The sequence below is a fragment of the Panthera onca genome, chromosome D4 (genome assembly GCF_046562875.1).
Source record: "Panthera onca isolate mPanOnc1 chromosome D4, mPanOnc1 haplotype 2, whole genome shotgun sequence".
Taxonomy (NCBI): Eukaryota; Metazoa; Chordata; class Mammalia; order Carnivora; family Felidae; genus Panthera; species Panthera onca.
The window spans coordinates 14,801,206-14,821,503 of record NC_138351.1 but is presented as its reverse complement, the minus strand read 5'-3'; the positions used below and the strand labels follow the sequence as shown (position 1 = coordinate 14,821,503).

General features: G+C 40.6%; 1 protein-coding gene across 2 annotated transcripts in view; it reads left to right on the top strand.

Moving 5' to 3' along the window:
- CEMIP2 (cell migration inducing hyaluronidase 2) overlaps positions 1-17,527 on the top strand; it is an 85,613-nt gene extending 68,086 nt beyond the window's left edge. For both annotated transcript variants that reach the window (XM_060610078.3, XM_060610077.3), the window contains exons 19-24: positions 1,925-2,107; positions 6,200-6,419; positions 8,829-8,927; positions 12,582-12,736; positions 15,031-15,134; positions 15,488-17,527. In XM_060610078.3, coding sequence (XP_060466061.1) covers positions 1,925-2,107; positions 6,200-6,419; positions 8,829-8,927; positions 12,582-12,736; positions 15,031-15,134; positions 15,488-15,684 — 958 coding nt within the window. In that variant the 3' untranslated portion in view covers positions 15,685-17,527. The remainder of the gene's footprint in view (positions 1-1,924; positions 2,108-6,199; positions 6,420-8,828; positions 8,928-12,581; positions 12,737-15,030; positions 15,135-15,487) is intronic.
- The last annotated feature ends 2,771 nt before the right edge of the window (positions 17,528-20,298 follow it).

Sequence of the window (20,298 nt, the reverse complement as noted above, 5' to 3'; positions counted from 1 at the left end):
TGATATTACACAGAGCATCTTTTCTTAGACATTTTTGGTCTGCATTTCTAATTATTCTTTAGTGAAAGTACTGGTAAAATCTGCATGAATAATTTTAAGGCCTTGTTACATATTGTTTCAATTTTTAAAGTGTTGTTTTTTTGGGTTTTTTTTTTTGGTTTTTTTTTGTTTTTTTTTTGAGAGAGAGAGAGAACAAGTAGGGTGGGGCAGAGAGAGAGGGAAAGAGAGAATCCCAAGCAGGCTCAGCTCAGAGCCTGATGCAGGGCTCAGACTCACAAACGGCTCACGTATCGGCTCACGACCAGAGCCGATACCATTAGTTGGACCGTTAACTGACTGAGCCACCAGGTGCCCTTAAAAATTCTTTAGAAGAGGGGGCATCCGGGTGGCTAAGTTGGTTAAGCAGGCAATCTTGGCTTAGGTCATGATCTCACAGTTCGTGGGTTCAAGCCCAGCATTGGGCTCTCTGCTGTTAGCGGGAATGCGGTTTAGATCCTATCTCCCCTTCTCTCTCTGCCCTTCCCCTGCGTGTTGTCTCTCTTTCTCCAAATAAATAAATAAACTTAAAAAAAATTCTTTAGAATAGTAGTGATTTATATAACCTTGCCAATGTACTTAATGCCATGGAACTGTGGAATTAAAATGGATAAAAAGATGATATTTTTTGTTACATATATTTTACCACAACTTAAAAAATGCCTGAAGGGGCGCCTGGTGGCTCAGTTATTTAGGCATCTGACCTTGACTCAGGTCATGATCTCGCCATTCCTGAGTTTGAGCCCCACATGGGGCTCTGTGCTGACAGCTCAGAGCCTGGAGCTTGCTTCAGATTCTATGTCTCCCTCTCTCTCTGCCCCTCCCCTCTTGCACTGTCTCTCTCTCTCTCTCTCTCTGTCAAAAAAAAACAAGACAAAACATTAAATCACTTAAAAAAAATTCCCCCAAACAGCAAATGATTTAAAAAAGGGAAATATTTTTAATTGTTTTCAGAAAGTATTGATTTTATATCTAAAGATAGGACATCAGATAAGGAAAAAACACCATGGTAATTTGGTAATATGCATCAAAAACTTTAAAAATACATATGCCTTTATATTCAGCAATTTTACCACTAGGTGTTTATCCTAAATGCAATAACAAAAGACAAAACACATTTATAAACAAAATAATTCTTTGAAGGGGCACCTGGCTGGCTCAGTCAGTGGAGCATGCAACTCTTGATCTCAGGGTTGTGAGTTTGAGCCTCACGTTGGACGCAGAGATTACTTTAAAGAAGATTCTCTTTAGGGACGCCTGGGTGGCTCTGTTGGTTAGCGTCAGACTTCGGCTGTGGTCATGATCTCATAGTTTGTGAGTTTGAACCCCACGTCGGGCTCTGTGCTGACAGCCTGGAGCCTGCTTTGGATTCCGTGTGTGTCTGTCTCTCTCTCCGCCCCTCTCCCTGCTCATGCTCTGCCTCTCTGTCTCTCTCTCTCTCCCTCAAAAATAAGTAGCCATTAAAAAATTTAAAAAAGTTCTGTTCAAAGATTTTACCAGTGTATGCTCCCGCTATCAGGCTCTTAGTGTCTCCTCCATCTTCGTGTACCCCATACCCAGCCATGTCACTTAACTTTATTCTCTTCTTGCAGTGCCTAAGTACATTTTATCCAACTTCTATTCACATTCCCTGAAGTCCTGTTGAAACTAAGACATTTTTGATAAGCCAGACAATTGTTGTATATATATATATTGAGAAGTGTGGGGAACATACAAAGATAGGGTATTTGCTGGTATGTTGGGGTACAGGACTTCACTGTTAGTGGCTCAGTACACAGGAGAAATTTAAGGAGGAGAAAAATCATGGCTGAAATTTACATATGCTATAATACTCAAAATTATATAGGCCTAAGTGTGAATTCATTGTTTTATTGTCTCTCCTTTACAGGAATGACTGGATTCGAGTTGGCCTCTGCTATCCATCAAACACAAGTTTTCAGGTTACCTTTGGCTTTTTACAGCGCCATAATGGCTCATTATCCAAAATGGAAGAGTATGAGCCTGTGCATTCACTGGAGGAATTGCAGAGAAAGCAGTCGGAGAGGAAATTCTATTTTGACTCCAGCGCGGGGTAATGAAGCACAACCAGTGAATGAGAATTATTGCTATTTTTCTTTAATGGTGAAATGACTAGTTCTTCACCCTAACTAAGAATAGGTTGTGATGTGACAGCTGTTTAGAAAAGCAGCTGATGTGGGTAATTCTCTGCTCATCACTATTAGAGGTTTAGAGACAGAATGCCTCGTAATTATAGTTGGCAGCAGGAATGAAATGAAGATGTTTGCCATATACCTATTAAGGCAATTTAGAGAGAGAAATTATCCTTGTCAGTAAAGAACCAGTAGACCCAATGGAAAATCAAAATAATTTTTTTCTATCACAACCCTTAAGATGATTATTTACATGTGATATAGTTCATATTTCAGCAAAAGCTCTCTTTTTTTTCTTCCTTTAAGGTGATCTTTCAAGTTGACCTTGAGTTTACAAAAAACAAAAACAAACCACTGTATAACCATGGCATATTTGCTTTCAACTCTCTCTAGGCTACATCTTTCCACTTTTTAATTCTAATCCTGTTCACCTGGGGTCCTGTTGGCTTTGTCTGCTTTTATCCAGTTACAGTCTCTCAGCCTTTGGGTTATGGTAGGCTCGATCTCCTGTACTCTTCCAACAAGTAGCATGCTCCTTTAGTATCCATTCCTTGAGCTGACATTCCTATCACGTGCCATCATCTAGGTGCTGTAAAGATACTGATGTAAATAAGGCTCATTTCTTCCACAAATTCACAGTCCATTGAAGGATGTGGGCATGCCAAGCAAGTAATTAGAGAGCTAGAGGATTATATGCTGTAAATCCCATAGCAGGATGTTCAGTAGGCCTTTTGCGGTAACCCAGAAGCTCGGTCTAGGATGCCCAGTCATGGGGCTAACTCCTGAGGAACCAATAGGAGGAGATGGAAAAAGAGAGGGGTAAGGTGTCCCTAGGAGCAGTGTGGATAGATGCATGGAGGCATGGAAGAACGTGGCATGGCATGTTTGGGGAAAGACAAGTTCAGAATGGGGAGAAGGGTGGCGAGTCTGATGGGGGAATGAGGTCGGGTTTTAGTCGAGTGCCTTATTAGTTTTTGAATAAGATGCAGCTCATTTGCCCTCCAGGACCCCTCCAGCAGCCAGTGTGGCCAGCTTAAGTCTTCTCTTACCATAATTGTCTCTGATTTTCAATTTCTAATTAGACTTAAAACACCCTACTTGGACTTTTCTTCTACAGATGACAGAAATTCCACATTCCCTATTGATTTTCCACAAAAATAAATGCAACACCTAAATTTGTGAGGATGGTCTGGGGATCACAAATTCATGATTAGCTGGGAAATATTTTGTTCAGCCGGGTATTTTTATTTATTTGTTTGTTTGTTTATTTAAATTTTTTTAATCTTTATTTATTTTTGAGAGAAAGACAGAGCATGAGCAGGGGAGGAGCAGAGAGAGAGGGAGACACAGAATCAGAAGCAGGCTCCAGGCCCTGAGCTGTCAGCACAGAACCTGAATTGGGGTCGAACCCATGAACCGCGAAATCATGACCTGAGCCAAAGTCGGACGCTCAACCGACTCAGCCACCCAGGCGCCCTTTTTGTTTATTTTTAATTTACATCCAAGTTAGTTAGCATGTAATGCAACAATGATTTCAGGAGTAGATTCCTTAATGCCCCTTTCCCATTTAGCCCATTCCTCCCTCCCACAACGCCTCCAGCAACCTTCTGTTTGTTTTCTATATTTGAGAGTCTCCTATGTTTTATCCCCCTCCCTATTTTGATATCATTTTTACTTACCTTCCCTTATATTCATCTGTTTTGTATCTTTAAATTCCTCATGTGAGTGAAGTCATAAGATATTTGTCTTTCTCTGACGGACTAGTTTCACTTAGCATAATACCCTCCAGCTCCATCCACATAGTTGCAAGTGGCAAGATTTCATTCTTTTTGAGTGCCGAGCAATACTCTATTGTATATATATACCACATCTTCTTTATCCATTCATCCATCGATGGACATTTGCGCTCTTTCCATACTTTGGCTATTGTTGATAGTGCTGCTATAAACATGGGGGTGCATGTGCCCCTTTGAAACAGCACACCTGTATCCCGTGGATAAATACCTAGTAGTGCAATTGCTGGGTCGTAGGGCAGTAGTATTTTTAATTTTTTGAGAAACCTCCATAGTGTTTTCCAGAGTGGCTGCACCAGCTTGCATTCCCACCAGCAGTGAAAAGAGATCCTCTTTCTATACATCCTCGCTGACATCTTTTGTTGCCTGAGTTATTAATGTTAGCCACTATGACAAGTGTGAGGTGGTATCTCATTGTGGTTTTGATTTGTATTTCCCTGATGATGAGTGATGATGAGCATTTTTTCATGTGTCGGTTGGCCATCTGGATGTCTTCTTTGTAGAAGTGTCTATTCATGTCTTTTGCCCATTTCTTCACTGGATTGTTTGTTTTTTGGGTGTTGAGTTTTATAAGTTTTTTATAGATTTTGGATACTAACCCTCTATCTGATATGTCATTTGCAAATATCTTCTCCCATTCCATTGGTTGCTTTTTAGTTTTGCTGATTGTTTTCTTTGCTGTGCAAAAGCTTTTTATTTTGATGAAGTCCCAATAGTTTATTTTTGCTTTTGTTTCCCTTGCCTCTGGAGACGTGTTAAGTAAGAAGTTGCTGCAGCCAAGGTCAAAGAGGTTTTTGCCTGCCTTCTCCTCCAGGATTTTGATGGCTTCCTATCTTATGTTTAAGTCTTTCATCCATTTTAAGTTTATTTTTGTGTATGGTGTAAGAAAGTGGTCCAGGTTCATTTTTCTGCATGTCACTGTCCAGTTTTCCCAGCACCACTTGCTGAAGAGACTATCTGTATACCATTGGATGTTCTTTCCTGCTTTGTCAAAGATTGGTTGGCCAAACATTTGTGGGTCCATTTCTGGGTTCTCTATTCTGTTCCATTGATCTGAGTGTCTGTTTTTGTGCCAGTACCAGATTGTCTTGATGATTACAGCTTTGTAATACAGCTTGAAGTCCAGGATTATGATGCCTCCAGCTTTGGTTTTCTTTTTCAAGATTGCTTTGGCTATTTGGGTTCTTCTCTGGTTCCATACAAATTTTAGGATTGTTTGTTCTAGCTCTGTGAAGAATGCTGCTGTTATTTTGATAGGGATTGCTCAGCCAGGTATTTTTATAATCCCTCAGTCTCCAAGGTTCTCATTCTTTTTAATTCTATTCATTTTGACAATTTTTAATTATATCTCAAAAAGCCCAGACCTAATTAGGTCCCTTTCATTCCTTCTGCATATATGTTAAAAGTATCGATGTTAGGACAATGGCTGATTTTTTCCTCAGTATCACAACTTTTCATTGTTCACTGCCTTCCTATTAAAATATGAGTTCTTAATCTCTAGTAATCAATCACATTTGATCAAATGCTTTACAGTCTCCCCTTGGTTCAGAAACACCAGTTCCGCTGACAGACATTGGACTGTTGCCTGGAAGTGACTTTTCCATTCATCTTGGCAGCTGGAGGATCATTCAGAGTGGGCGTGACTATTCATTTCACTTGATTTTGGCCAAAGTACAGACAGAAGGACCTCAGGCCCATCTGCTCTTAGTAAACATCACAGGAACTGATGTGAGACCATATCTTGGCCTTAGCCAAGCAAGTCACTGTTGCTATTTTTATTATTTCAATTTTATGCCTTAAACCAAAATGATTTATAAACCAAAAAAAAAAAAAAAAGAATAAACCACACTAATTTACAAAATCCTAAAACTCAATACAAGTCTAAAATTTTCCAAAGAATTTTTGAACCAAACCAAAGGCCATCCTCCCAAATTACCCATTGAACTAATTTAATCCAGAAATTAGCTTTGATATGTTCCAGAATGACTGAATTGGGTTATCAAAATATTTTCTGAACATAGTCTTTACATTTGACTTAGGACCCTAGGAGGATAGAAGGGAATGAGAAACAACTTTATTACTTTTGTAATTTATTTTCTTTTAAGGAAAAGTTACTTTATTAAAGGAATGTCCCTTTAGGCCATGAGCTGATCTGAGGAATTTTTGTTAGTTTGTGAGTGTCAGTCTAACACCCTATGGATTGGTTTGTGTTCTACGCAGGTTACTATTTTTGTATCTCAAAGCCAAAAGCCACAGGGATGGCCACAGTTACTGTTCATCTCAGGGATGCGAAAGAGTCAAGATCCAGGCAGCAACAGACTCAAAAGACATCAGTAACTGCATGGCCAAAGCTTATCCTCAGTATTACAGGAAGCCATCAGCACTCAAGCGCATGCCATCCATGCTCACCGGGCTTTGTCAAGGCTGCGGGACCCAACAGGTAAACAAGGAAGAAAAGTGGACTGTGGGTTGAGAGAAAGAATGAAAATTTTTTTTTGTTTTTGGAGGTTTTTTTTTTTGTTTTTTGGGTTTTTTTGTTTTGTTTTGTTTTGTTTTGTTTTGTTTTTGCAATAGGCACATTTTTCTTTGAAACATCTGTATTGCCAAGTTAGAAATATTGCATGGTTTCTCCTGAATTGTGGCCCATTGTAGAATGTGATGCTTATAAGAAGCAAACTAGTCCAAATTCATAATAAAAATATCTTACCCCTGTGATATGTCAGTTTATCCTGGATGACTATAGACGTTTTGGTCCTCATCTTTTTTCCCCCCTCAGGTGTGATTCTGTTACAATATTGCTATTGGGTTTACATTTCAATGATGTAGAAAAATACGTTGTTTTATTGATGACTGTAAAATTTCTCTTCCAAAAATGCACTTGATATGAAAATTATTTCCTTTTTTTTCAAGGTTGGAAGTGATTAATTTTGAAGCATGTGCTATTATATTTGTCTGTAGTTAAAAGTACAAACTAACTTGGGCTAGAAGTGAAATCTTCACCTAACATATTCTTAATTATAAAGTTTCTCTCTGGATCTTAAGAAAACATGACATTGAAAGTCCAAAATATGAGCTCAAATTGGGCATGGGGTTTCTAAAGGAAGTCAGACCAATTCTAAGTGAAAAAGAAGTGTAGAATTAATATTTAACCTTTACAGAAACAAATATGGGTTAAGGGAAACAGTTCTCAAAGTGGGGTCTCCAGACTGACAGCATCAGCATCACCTGGGAACTTGTGAAATATTAGAATTCTTGGTCCTATGCCAATCCTACTGAATCAGAAATGTTTCTCGTTTGTTTTTGCCTATCGGTGATAGTAAGGGCAGGGATTTTTTTTCCTTCCTATTATGATATATGGTAAGTATATTTTCAATGGCAGTTCACTATCACAGTTTCAGTGTTTCATATCCCTGTGCCACCTCTATTCTTCAACTCAACTAAAACTCTACCACCAACCCACCGACCAACCAACCAACCAACCAACCAACCAATCAACCCACCTACCAACCCACCAACCCACCAGCCATGTACCTGAAGAAGTTTATATAGATCCTTGCCTGTCCCATGTAATGTCTTAACTGCTAAAGTGGCATTTTTAGATAATCTTTGTGGAAAAGTAAATTCTCCAGCCCAATTTTCAAGTTGAATTTGTTAAGAAAGTTCTTCATTACTGACAAGATTATATAATTTATAGTTACGACTCCAACATTATAATTTTTAAAAATAATCATCATTGGAAATAGCCTGTCTTGTTAATGGTTCCATACCTTAATGTTTAGCATTCTTTGTTGTGTGTGTGTGTGTGTGTGTGTGTGTGTGTGCATGCACTTGAAACATTGGTTAGAATTTATTTTTTTGAAAATACCGATGATATATATTGGTGCAATTGCATGGTACTTGAAGTGTTTGAAAACATCGCTTTTACTTGGAGATTTGAGGGAATGAGTTTGTTTTGAATATTAAAAACAGGCACATGTACCTTAGGAGTAAATAGGAAAATTCACATGAATTTTTGACTCCAAACCGGAGACTCAAAGAAATGTGGAGCTTCTGAATGTTTAGCATCATGATGTCTCATGACTATTTGCCCTTGTGAGGAAGTTGTTGACATCCATTCCGAAAGATATATACTTTAGGTGCTCAGTTGTGTGAGAAGCTTGCTTTAGAATGAGAAGAAAGCCTTTAGGGAGGAGGGAGGAGGTGGGATTTGGAGGCTGGGAGTGATTTTGAGGAGTAGAAGGAAACAAGGACACTCTTGGGAGGGAACAGCATCTGCAAAGGCAGAATTTTGGCAGGAAAGGAGATGAAGCACTGTGGGAAAGCAAAGTTGCTGCACTGTGTGTGGAATGTGCTAGAACAGTGGGGTTAGGGGCCCGTACATAAGGCGTGGCTTGATTTATGGGACACATTGCAAGTCTGGTAGAAGAATTTAGCCTGGTGATGCACAGCCTGCTAAAAGGTTTTGAACAGGGTAATCCTTGTCATCTATACTTCTTAGTTCGGGAGTGACTCAGTCCCTATTTAAGATAACTGGTCTGAAAAGGACCTTTAAAAACATTTGTGACTATTGTTTGTATAAAGTGTTTATAAGTGTAAAGCACACTTACTTAGCCTTTTGCAGAATTGGTTTTATTAATAAGAGTACAATTATTTGAGACTGGGATTATACCAGAAAGTGAGGAACAATCACTTCTTGTGTTACATCGGTATCAACACATGGAATTCTAGGCCATACAATATGTACAAAGGGGGAAAAAACACCATTGGGTTTGATATAATTGGGTTTAATTTGAGGCCCTTTTGAAGGAAGATGCAGTTGACGTTAATATGGAATTTCCTCCCCGTTTAGGTGGTGTTTACTAGTGATCCTCATAAAAGCTACCTCCCCGTGCAATTCCAGTCACCCAGTAAAGCAGAGACTCAGCGTGGAGACCTGTCTGTGATCTCCGTAAGTACCATCTGACATGTACCCTGCCTCAGTTTCTCACTTTGATATTTCATCCCGGTGACATGAATCATCTCTGGCAACAGTCCCTTGGTGGCAAGCAATGTAATAAAGTTATAAGTACCTCCTAAACATTTGCAGTTTTAAATAAGTTCAAACTTACTAAAAAATCTTTTTTTTTTCTCAGTAGATTGTCTTTACTGATAACTTTGAGGTGAATGTCAAAATTTGTTCACAAAGTGTTAGTTGTCTTTTCTAGGCAAGTTTATGGAAGTAAAGGCCTAAACCTCATCGCCAACACTTAGAATTGGGGTTAAGAGCCAAGCTCGCCAGTGGTAACCAGCTGTTGGCATGAGATCTGTCCAAAATCAGATTGACCCAAGTGCCACTGTGTTAGGAACTCTTGTGGTGGCAGGTATGTAGCCATCTAAGTGACATCCAGCCTGGGCCTGGTCCCAGTCTCGCGTGGTCTCTTTAAAGGCCCCTCTTTTTTAACTTTTATAATTGAAATATAGCTGACATACAATGTTATATTAGTTCCAGGCACAGCAGGTTTGACAGCTGTATACATTATGAAATGCTCACCATGGTAAGTGTAGTTACCACCTGACACCATATGAAGTTATTACAATATTATTGACTCTATTCCCTATGCTGTACTTTTCTTTCCTGTGATTTATTTATTTTATAACTGGAGGTCTGCACCTCTTAATCCCCTTCACCTGCTTGACCCATCCTCTAACCATACGAGCCCAGTGTTTTAAAGTGGTGGGCAACACAATCACAAATCCACATGTTGTATGTTGACAAAATTCTACCTTACTCTTGTTTTCCTTCCCAATTTTTTACTTGTGTTAAAGTATTTATAACATAACATTCATCATCTTAACCATTTTTTAGGGTTTTCTTTTTTAAGTTTATTTATTTATTTTGAGAGAGAGAATCCCAAGCTCTCAGTGCAGAGACCAACACGGGGCTCGATCCTACAAACTGTAAAATCATGACTTGAGCTGAAATCAAGAGTCAGACACTTAACCTACTGAGCTACCCAGGCGCCCCAATCATCTTAATCGTTTTTAAGTGTGCAACTCAGTGGCATGAAGTCCATTGATATTTTTGTGCAGGTATCCCCACCATCCATTTCCAGGGCTGAACTCTGAATTAAGAGCTTTGTAGCAACTCTGAATTAAGTGTATCCCTACTGGGGCACTTGGGTGGCTTAGTCAGTAAAGTGTCCGACTTCGGCTCAGGTCATGATCTCGCGGTTCGTGAGTTCGAGCCCCGCGTCGGGCTCTGTGCTGACAGCTCAGGGCCTGGAGCCTGCTTCAGATTCTGTGTCTCCCTCTCCCTCTGCCTCTCCCCAGCTCACGCACTCTCTCTCTCTCTCTCTGTCTCTGTCTCAAAAATAAACGTTAAAACAGGTTAAAAGAAGAATATCCCTACTTAAGGTGGGAGGGTGAAATGAGGCATTCCTGATCAGCAGGCATGTAGTTTCAATTGAGTAAGATACATAAACTCTCAAGAGCTGCTGTACAACGTTGTCCCTGCAGTCCACAATTATGTATTGCACACTTAAAATTTGTTAAGCGGTTGGATCTCATGACCACACACAAATATTAAAAATAAATAGAGAAGATTCCTATTTAAAGGTAGCCCAAAGATTTCCCAACTGTATATTTATGCCTACTATCCTGTGTTAGCAACTGCTCGTTTTGTACTATGTTTGAGATGTGATTTTTTTTGGCATGAAATTTGTTAACTCAGTATCTCAATGCCGTCGGCTACCTGGAGAGCCTGATTCTAGCCGGTTGGCATGGTGTCTGGGTGGGAGTCAGTTGTGTAATGGAAGCAAGTGGGTGCCGAGTCTTTCTGCTCTATTAACTTCACTAAATAATTTAAGAAGATACTGCTTTGCTCAAAAAAAATCTCAGACAGGCTCTGCTCCAGGGTCGGAAGACTTTGTTTTGTTTTGTTTTGGTAAGTTTTATTTTTATTTTGAAAGAGAGAACGTGAGCATGGCAGGGGCAGGGAGAAAGGGAGAGAGAGAGAGAGAGAGAGAGAGAATCCCAAGCAGGCTCCACAGTGTCAGTGCAGAGCCTGACACAGGGCTTGCACTCATGCATGCACTGTGAGATCATGACCTGAACCAAAACCAAGAGTCAGACGCTTAACCGACTGAACCACCCAGGTGCCCTGTGAAGACATTTTTTTAAACCTCCATTGCTGCATACTGAGTGCTCGGGACCCCAAAAAAGTCACAGAACATTGTATTTTGTCACATTTGCCTCCAGTGCTTTCCCCTTGCAGTACCTGAAGAGTCTTTGCTAGGACATGGCATTGCTTTGGTCTGTGTGGAAACTGCTGTGTTTCTTTAAGCAGTAGGTCTTAGGGGATTCTTTGCAAAAGGACAGTTTAAGCGTGTTGGGTATCATTATATATTTTTTCTCAGATGTATCTTAATTTTATGTATTCTGAGTTTTAAAAACAAGTGTCTTAAAAACACTTCAGTCTTTCCAAATATAAAAGGCTACTTTACCTCAAGGATTTCCAGAATTATTCTCTAGATTAGAGCAATATAAACATAGCGAAAAAGTCATTTTGATTCCTGTGAGACCAGTAGTGGTTAGAAATAAAATTTCAATATAATTTCCCCAAACAAGTACAGGTGCAGTGGTGATAGCATTTCTCCTTTGTTAGCCTTTAGTATAGTTTATAATTTTACACAATTTCTTTCTTTATTTTTTAAGGAAAACTTTTTTCTTAAGTTTGTATTGATTTATTTAAGTAATCTCTGCACTCGATTTGGGGCTTGAACTCACAACCCTGAGATCAGGAGCCACACGCTCATCCGACTGAGCCAGCCAAATGCCCCAATTTTACACATTTTAGGTAGGAACAGTGCCTGTGGCTTAAATTGGTGTTGAATCATTTTTTAGTCTGGTGAGGGTTTTTTTTTCCTTCTTTTTTGGCTGATGAATTAATGATATTCGGATGTGTCTGGCGTTCCTTTTTCTTCAAGAAGTCTCAAACTGCTAATTTAGTTTAAAGAGGACTACTGGAAACTTCAGCTCACAATAATTGTGAACCAAATCTATTACTACCTTGTGGCTTAAATCCTGGTGAAATTACCACTTTTCCACTTTGATTTTACAGGAGAGCTGTGGATGGAAAAAAGGAGATGAAGCCATCTGGCTCCTCTCCTGTTCCAAACCTAAACTCTAACGGGGGGCTTACGTGTGGGGGGAGGTGTGGTATTTTTTTTCTGAACCAATGTGACATTAAGTGAGCTATCGGAGCTGCAGTACAAGGCTATCAACTGATCTTTCACTGAGTTTGCAAGCATTGGCCCCAGTGAGAGAGTGTGTGCAAAAATTAATCCCGTACACGTGCAGAGTCACGCTGCTCAACTGAGTGCCTCCATCGAGATGCCTTTCTCGAGCATCTATCCCAACAGTAAAGACCAATCGAGGCGCGGCCTAGAGAACACTGGCTTAGTTTCAGATGTTGGTGGAGAAAGAATAAATGGATCATGCAGCTTGAATCCTGGAACTATAATTTGAATCATGGGTTTAGAAGACAGAGGGACGGACTAGAAAAATGAGCCATCCTGGAGATATGAAATGGTGGTGACGGTGGAAGGCGTTTCTCTCTTCTCAGGTCAATGGCACCGACTTTACCATCCAAAATCCGGGTGTTCTTCTCCTCGTTGTGGATGCCTGCAGCGTTCCTTTCCGCTTAATGGCAAAGAAGGTTTTCTCTCTTGCTGATATCAGTCGCTTGGAAGAGTATTTGAGAACAGGCATCCCTCCAAGGTAGGTGAAGCTTGCTCTGTAAGAGGGACAAGTCACCTTGAGCAAGTGACACCCGGTTAACTCTGAGCTTTGGTTTGTCTTTCCACCCTTTTCCTCGGTGGGCACTTACGGCTGTTGAAAGGTATCCATTCCTTCCTCTTCTCAGATGGACACCCCTGTGGTCTAAAGTACCTATCATTGATAAGTGAAAGCCGGGCTATTAGAAGAGTTTACAAATAGTGTAAAGGCTCTTTGAAGGGGTATTGTTCTGTATTTTGGAGCTTTACTGTCCCACATTTTAGCATTTGGTTGATCTGCTTTGCACCTAACTCACTCAGAAGGTTCATTACTGATGTAAGCAATTTTATACACAATTTTGCCTTTGTGGCCATCTGTCCCACTGATAAGCCCCCAGATGGCATTGTGCTGTGAATTCATCTCCTGGCTCACATGGAAGGGACTGGAAAGGAGTCAACTGATTTTTAAGCAGTTGAGTATCTGGTCTCTCTTTTCAGAGCCCTGGTCTGATTGGTTTTGTTTTGTTGGTCTCTGAAGAAGCAGGCACATGAACAAAACCTTTCTTTTTGGGGATTGGTTAGACCCTGCCTAGAGGCAAGGCGATGAATTCAGGCTCCTTTCTGCCTTCCTTGGTTGTGCTACAGACATTGATTTACATGCAGATCTTCAGTTAGTGAAGTAACTAAGGGAGGGACATAAGCTTCCTGGGGAGTAAAGTCCTGTCTAGTTTTTGAACACATCTTCGGTTATCTGATGACTTACGCTCATTACGCTTTACAGAACCAGGTCTCAGGAAGTCCCCTAAAGTCATCGGATTATTTGAGTGTAATATACAATGTGCATGTGTAGCCCTGTCTTCTGCTTTAAGATACTTGTAGGGAATTCCAAGGCCTCAGTTTTCTTTCAGGATTTAAAACTTTTCCCAGTGGTGGAAACACAGGTACTCAGTCCACCTAAAACAATCCAGAGTGTACCTCTCACCACCAATATTTAGGATAACTTGGTGTCCTTCACGGTACCCTATAGATTTAAGAGTTAAAACCAAGTCATTAAAAAGTCACAAGGTTGTTTCTAGAAAGGAGACCGAAGGAAGACTTTTAAAATATGGGTAGTGCTGTGCTTCTTCATCTGGGCTGGTGACATAAGTATATTTAGTGGGCAGAAATTTGGTGTGCTAAACACTTAGTAATACTTTACTGTGTGTTGTGTCTTAACAAAGTGTTAAGAGGTTATGGCGCAATTGGGAGTGACTTCTGGAGAGACTGTGCACGTATTGGGTGGGGGGGGAGTGGGGACCTGTAAGTGATCTCATGGGACTAGCCTGAAGGGAGTCAGGCCTGTAGGGTTGCTATGGTCAGACCTCTGTTCTGAGTCTGAATGGTCACCACTGCTTTAGAATGACTTCAAAGAATCCATACCAACCTAAAACTTCTGGATCTTAATAAAACATGTCAGGACCCTCATTAAGAAAATGAATACTGATGGATATAAGCAAGTTGAAGAAAAGGAGAGATTTTCCCTGTTTCTAGAGGGAAAATTAATATTGTAAAGATGTCACTCTACCTACATAAATATAAATTTAACACATTTCCATCAGTGTCCTAATAGGTTACTTTTCTATTGTCCTTGACAGTTGGTACTGAAATTCATCTGGAAGAATAAATGTGGGAGAGTAATAAAATATTTGTAGACAACTTAATACAGGGGGCTTGTTTTATAAGATATTAAAATAAATCATGAGGCCATAGTAATTTAGCCAGCATAGCATTGGCAGAGGAGAGAGGAGAGAGGAGAGGTCAGGAGAAGAGAAAATCCACAAACAGATCTAAGTATATATGTTGCTATGCTACATAGCAAACAGGGCAATTTCAACCAAACCATGGGGCACAGATTTTATTTCTTTTTAGAATTGATGTTTATTAATTTATTTGATAAATAGATAATAGGACTTAAATAGATAAGTAGAGTATCTGAAACAAACAAAACTAACCTCCTCTGTTAGTTTATTCCATAAAAGAGCAGAGTCCCGATTTGTTCACTGGGTCAACTGACCTAAATGACCTTTGCCTTCCCTACTCTTGGAGACACCTTGGAATAGCAACACAGTTCTGGGTGGGTCAGGGGAGCCAAACTTGGAACAGCAGGAAGGTGAAAAGCATCTGGTTTTTTTTTTTCCTGTTTGTTTTGAGTTCTGCTTTTGTCTAGCATATCTATGGTGTACTCAGTTCAGAAAGGTACTCAATTAACACATGCTGATTTACTGAAATTCCCTCCAACTTTCTAACTTTTACATACAGGTCAATTGTTTTGTTGAGCACAAGAGGAGAAATAAAGCATTTGAATATTTCAGAATCGTTAGTACCTCTGGGATTAGCCAAACCAGCTCATCTTTATAAAAAAGGTTTGTATTTGTATTATTCTATGGAGTTCTTTTGAGTCCAGCCACATGAGCATTTTTATGGTGGACTATGGCCCCCAGATCGTTTTCATGAGCTTATTTTGCTGAAGCGGGCATCATTAAGATCATCTTTAAATAAGGAAACATTATTAGAGGAAGCGTTTGGGGATGTGGTTTGTTATTTGGGGCAAGAGGTGGGTGGTAAGAGTTCAATGGCTGACGTAAGGAAGGATAGTTTTTTTGTGTTTATAACTGTCTTTGTTTTGCTCACCTCCGACTCACCTCCCGCATTATCTTGCCTGAAACTAGTAGATGTACAAATTACCCTTTTTTTTTGTTATTGTTTGTTTTTAAAGGGAGTACCATATTTTTGGGATTCAGCGGAAACTTTAAACCATCATGGGCTAAGCTATTCACCAGTCCTGCTGGCCAGGGCCTTGGGCTGCTTGAACAATTCATACCTTTGCAGCTGGATGAATATGGTTGTCACAGAACCAGCGCTGTCCGCAGAAGAGACCTGGAACTGTTGATGCAGACTTCAAAAGCACATTAGAGACTCTCTGTAACTTAAGTGCTGGGGGAAAAAAATGTGAACTAACTTATTTAATTTATGGCATTTTTAAAGTGACACTGTTAACCCAACGGAACCATTTTCCTATTTGATCCAGAAAGGGGAAAAGAGAGCTTCAAGTGATCGCTTAAATACCAGCTCACGCACCTTCTAGTTGTACAAAGTGTTGAAGAATTTATTTGTATTTGTTAGGCTGGTATATTCAGAGAGCGGTTCGATTCCCCACCTTCCACTCTGTGTGTTTTAGTGACTGTAAGCAGTGCTTTCCTTTTTGCATCACAGGATGTCATGGGACAAGGCGGGGGCCTCCGAGGGTCAGCCCAAGTCCTTGAGCAAACCAGCTCTTGTAGCACCTCATATACTTGAAGGCTGATGCCCAGTTGTGTCATTGGCTTTGGGTCCACAGTTGACCTGGGTGGCTGGCAAGTTCACCGATGCCTTGGGCTCTGGATCTGGGCTGGCAGCCTTTGCTGATTGTATAGGATACTCAATGGCAGAGTTTTCCATATGGCAGCTCAGGCCCAGCTCATGCCCTTTTTTGCCTGGGCATGTGCTATTTTTATTCATTTGTCCATTGATTCCTTCCAAGGGTTTAACTTTCAAACAGAAAGGATACTGGGACAAAAGGGCTTTAGGGATTTGACGTCCCTCATAAATCTGCGCCCATGGGCAAAAATTTGATCTGCACCAAGGTCTGAAGTTGTTGGGACCATATTTGCAGCTTTAATTCTTAACCTGTTTCAACTGTATATTCGTGTTTAAAACTCAGAGCTGAGCTGAATATTTACTTTTTTCTTTTTTCTTTTTTTTTTTTTTTTTTTTAGAGAAGGCCGTTTTCCTGAACTGTAAACTTGGGTTGTTTCAACTTGCACAAAGGAAGTCTGTTCTTGGGGTTGCTCCTGCACCTGGTTTTTGTTGTTGTTTTTATGTGTGGATTTTTTTAAAGCTTTTCTGCTCCCCATCCTGCCAGGAAAATTGCAGAAAGCTTAAGGATACCCCAAAATGTTACACTCAGGGGGAGAAAAAAGGGAGAGCCTTTTAAGGGTCAGAATCATGGAGGAGATCTTCAGAAACAGTACTCTGTATAGCCTTAGAGGAGTTAGTCACTCTTAATTAATTAAATCGTTAGAGCCAATTTTTTAAAAAAAGTGCCATGATGCCCTATTTCCCTTCCCCCCGAGTGTTCTGTCAGCGAGAATTGCATGTGTAGAAAGATTGGCCCCACAGCCGGGGCGGTGACCACACCAAGAGGAGAGAAGGATCAAAATGCCTTTACCTTTTCTGAAGCCTGTAATACATGAAGTGTATGAAGACACGGCCGTGGCCAGATGGTAGGAAGTATGTTCAGGCTCACTTGGTCCTGAATACAGACACACTCGTTTTCCTCCACTGAGAGCAAAGGCTGAGGGCCTGTCCCTTTGTGTCCATGAGAAACTGCAGAGCAGCTCTGTGACTTCTGTTGACTTTACAAAATATGCTACCTCAAAATGCTGCCGATAAACCATTCTAACTCTAAGTGCTCTTGCTAAGGGCACATGTCTTAAAGTTTAAGGCTGTTTTTGTTTTTTTTTCTTTTGTATCTTGATGAACAAGATCTTACCTATGAAATATATTATTGGATCATGGTTCCTGAAGGTGATTAAAGTCTGTTTGTGTGTGTGTTTTTTACGACTTAAGTATCTCTTGTGTGTGTTTTTTAGAGTTTGGTTCTTTAAAGATTTGGAGAGGCTATGTAAGTTCCAAGGCACTCGTTTTTTTCTGATTTATATGCTAATAATCAGGGCCTAAGTTAAATAAATAAAAATGTGTGTGCATGTATTTTTTATATATTGTGTGTGACTCAATCAATCAATCATTTTTTTATTCCAGATTGCAGCTGTAAAGAAGCTATCGGCAGAGATGAGGAAGGGAAGCCGTCTGCCAAGTAGATTTTGAAAGACTAAGCCGCAGAGGGACAGGGATCACATTCTCAACCTTGCCTGCACATTGGAATTGCCTGGCAGCTTTAAAAAATACAAAGGCCTGGGCCCCATCCCCCACCCCTACTTTCAGGTTTAATTGGTGTGGGATGCAGCCTGGGCATTGGAATTTTTTTAAAGCTCCCTGGGTGATTCTAACATGCAGCCAGGTTTAGGACCCACCGCACTAATATAATAGGTCCACTGTTTAACTTTGGTCTGTAATTTTTGACTAAAACAAAATTACATTTGTCTATTATTTTTATTTGCTATTCCTATACTACAGAACTCCCGGACCTAAATAGCATTTCACTATTGTCTTCTTTGAAAAGAATTTTAGATACAGTTTGTAGTCCTTAATCGTCTCAAATTGTTGAATCGGTTATCTAAACTGACAAATACATTTCCGGCAATGGGGAGCTAGCAATCGGTTCTAATTTCTTTGGAGAAAATATATCCTATTTAAAGGTGATTTCAAAGCTCATAAGCATTTTCCATCAGGTGAGGCAGCTGGCTGAGCTCCAGCGATGCAACCGTCCACAAATCAGCCAGCTGATGAGAAACCCAGGGCCTTCTCATATGTCGGCCGACTTGGGTTTTAAGTCTTCACTCTAAGGTGCCTGCCTTTCCACCTGAGCCAGCATGCCACATATTCTCACAAGCTGGAGGAGAACTAGCTGGGAGATGAAAGGCAGATGCAAGGTCTTTACAATGTGACTCCAAAGCAGCCTAAGCTGATGTTCAGATGCCGGATGGGGAGGGGGGCGGTTATGACTTCTCTGTTCTCCAGCTTCATCAGAGGAGAACACATCCTCCTGCCATTAAACAGATCACTTTGCTTTGAGAAGGGCGGGGCAATGAGGTGGTAGAGGCTTGAATGCTTCAGATAACTAGGTGTTCATTCCCTAGGAGATGAGGTAATGTTTGGATAAGTCCAGTTGAAAGGCATTTTAATAAGCAGGAATGCACTTAGTGAACTCAAGTGTTCCCCCCACCCCCAACCCCCCACTGTCTTGGCCTTCATGGGTAAATACATAGATCCCTTTGTGACCATGTTTGCTGATTTTGTGATGCTGAGTTGGACCTTACCCTCCAGAATTCTTGATGACTATGAATGGAAGTAATTGGTTAACAGATTTTCATCATTACTGTTGTCTTAACTCGGTAATAACCCAGTGTTGCTACAAATGTGAGCACACATTCTGGGTTGGGGCAAATTTTCAGCCAAAGGTCAGGGAGGAGAAAAATCGAGGAAAGGTATCCCCAGCCCCTTGCTCACAAATAACAAATTGGAGCCATTTGGAGCATAGAGGGTTTGTTTTTGTTTCTGGTTTTTTTTTTTTGTTTTTTTTTTTAACATTTATTTATTTTTGAGACAGAGAGAGACAGAGCATGAACGGGGGAGGGGCAGAGAGAGAGGGAGACACAGAATCCGAAGCAGGCTCCAGGCTCTGAGCCATCAGCCCAGAGCCCGACGCGGGGCTCGAACTCACGGACCGCGAGATCGTGACCTGAGTTGAAGTCAGACGCTTAACCGACTGAGCCACCCAGACGCCCCATCTGTTTTTGTCTTTTTACCCATATTTGTCCTCAGTATGAGAGAGAAGCTAAAAAAGATGCTAATCGGGTCCTGGTGTTGTGGGGAAGGGCACACACACTTTATTTTTATGTGGTAAAATTAGACAATGACTAACTATCAAGATTTTAAAGGAGGAACTGTACCCCACAGGGCATCCAAAAATATCAGCCATAGGAAGCTGTGAAATGTTCTATCTGAAAATACAGCAGAGAGTCAGAAAACAACCTCATCGATTAACTTTTTCAATTTTCCTAAGATGGACAGTGTGTTGAGTCTGCCTAAAGAGTGGTCAGTTTAAGGTTCATCTTCAGAAGGGGTGCCTGGGTGGCTCAGCTGGTGAAGTGTCCAACTCTTGATTTTGGCTCAGGTCATGATCTCATGGGTTTGTGAGTTCGAGCCCTGTGTTGGACTCTGTGTCAACAGCATGGAGCCTGCTTGGGATTCTCTCTCTCCCTCTCTTCCTGCCCCTCCCCTGCTCATGCACATGCCTGCTCTCTCTCTCAAAATAAGTAAACATTTGGAATAAACAAATAAAGTTCATCCTCAGAAAAGCTTAGACTTTACAATCACAGGTGGATTCCTCAGGGGTTGGCAAAGGACGTGTAGGCCAAACTTGCCCTGACTGGTTTTGTACCAATTCTGAGCTAAGCATGGCTTTTACCTCTTTAACCCACTGGACAAAGTCGAAAGAAGAGTAGTATTTTGTGATGTGAAAATTAGGTGAAATTTAAATTTCAGTGTTCATAAATGTAGTCTTCTTAGAAGACAGCCACACTCACTTGCTTACGTGATGGTTTACATATTCGGTGGGCACATCTAAGTAGCTGTCACGGAGACTGTGATTGAGAAGCTGAAAATATTTACTGTGTTCCTTTAATGAAAAAGTTTGCCGACCCTTGATCTTGGCGAAGGGCATACTGGTGTTCATTATCCTGTTCTTGGAACGTTCACAAGGCTTGAGAATTTTTTAAATAGAACGTTAAGGAAAAACTGGCATCAGAATCACCCGAGGTGCTTGATGAAAGTGAAGAATCTCAAACCCCAACTCAGACTGGAGAT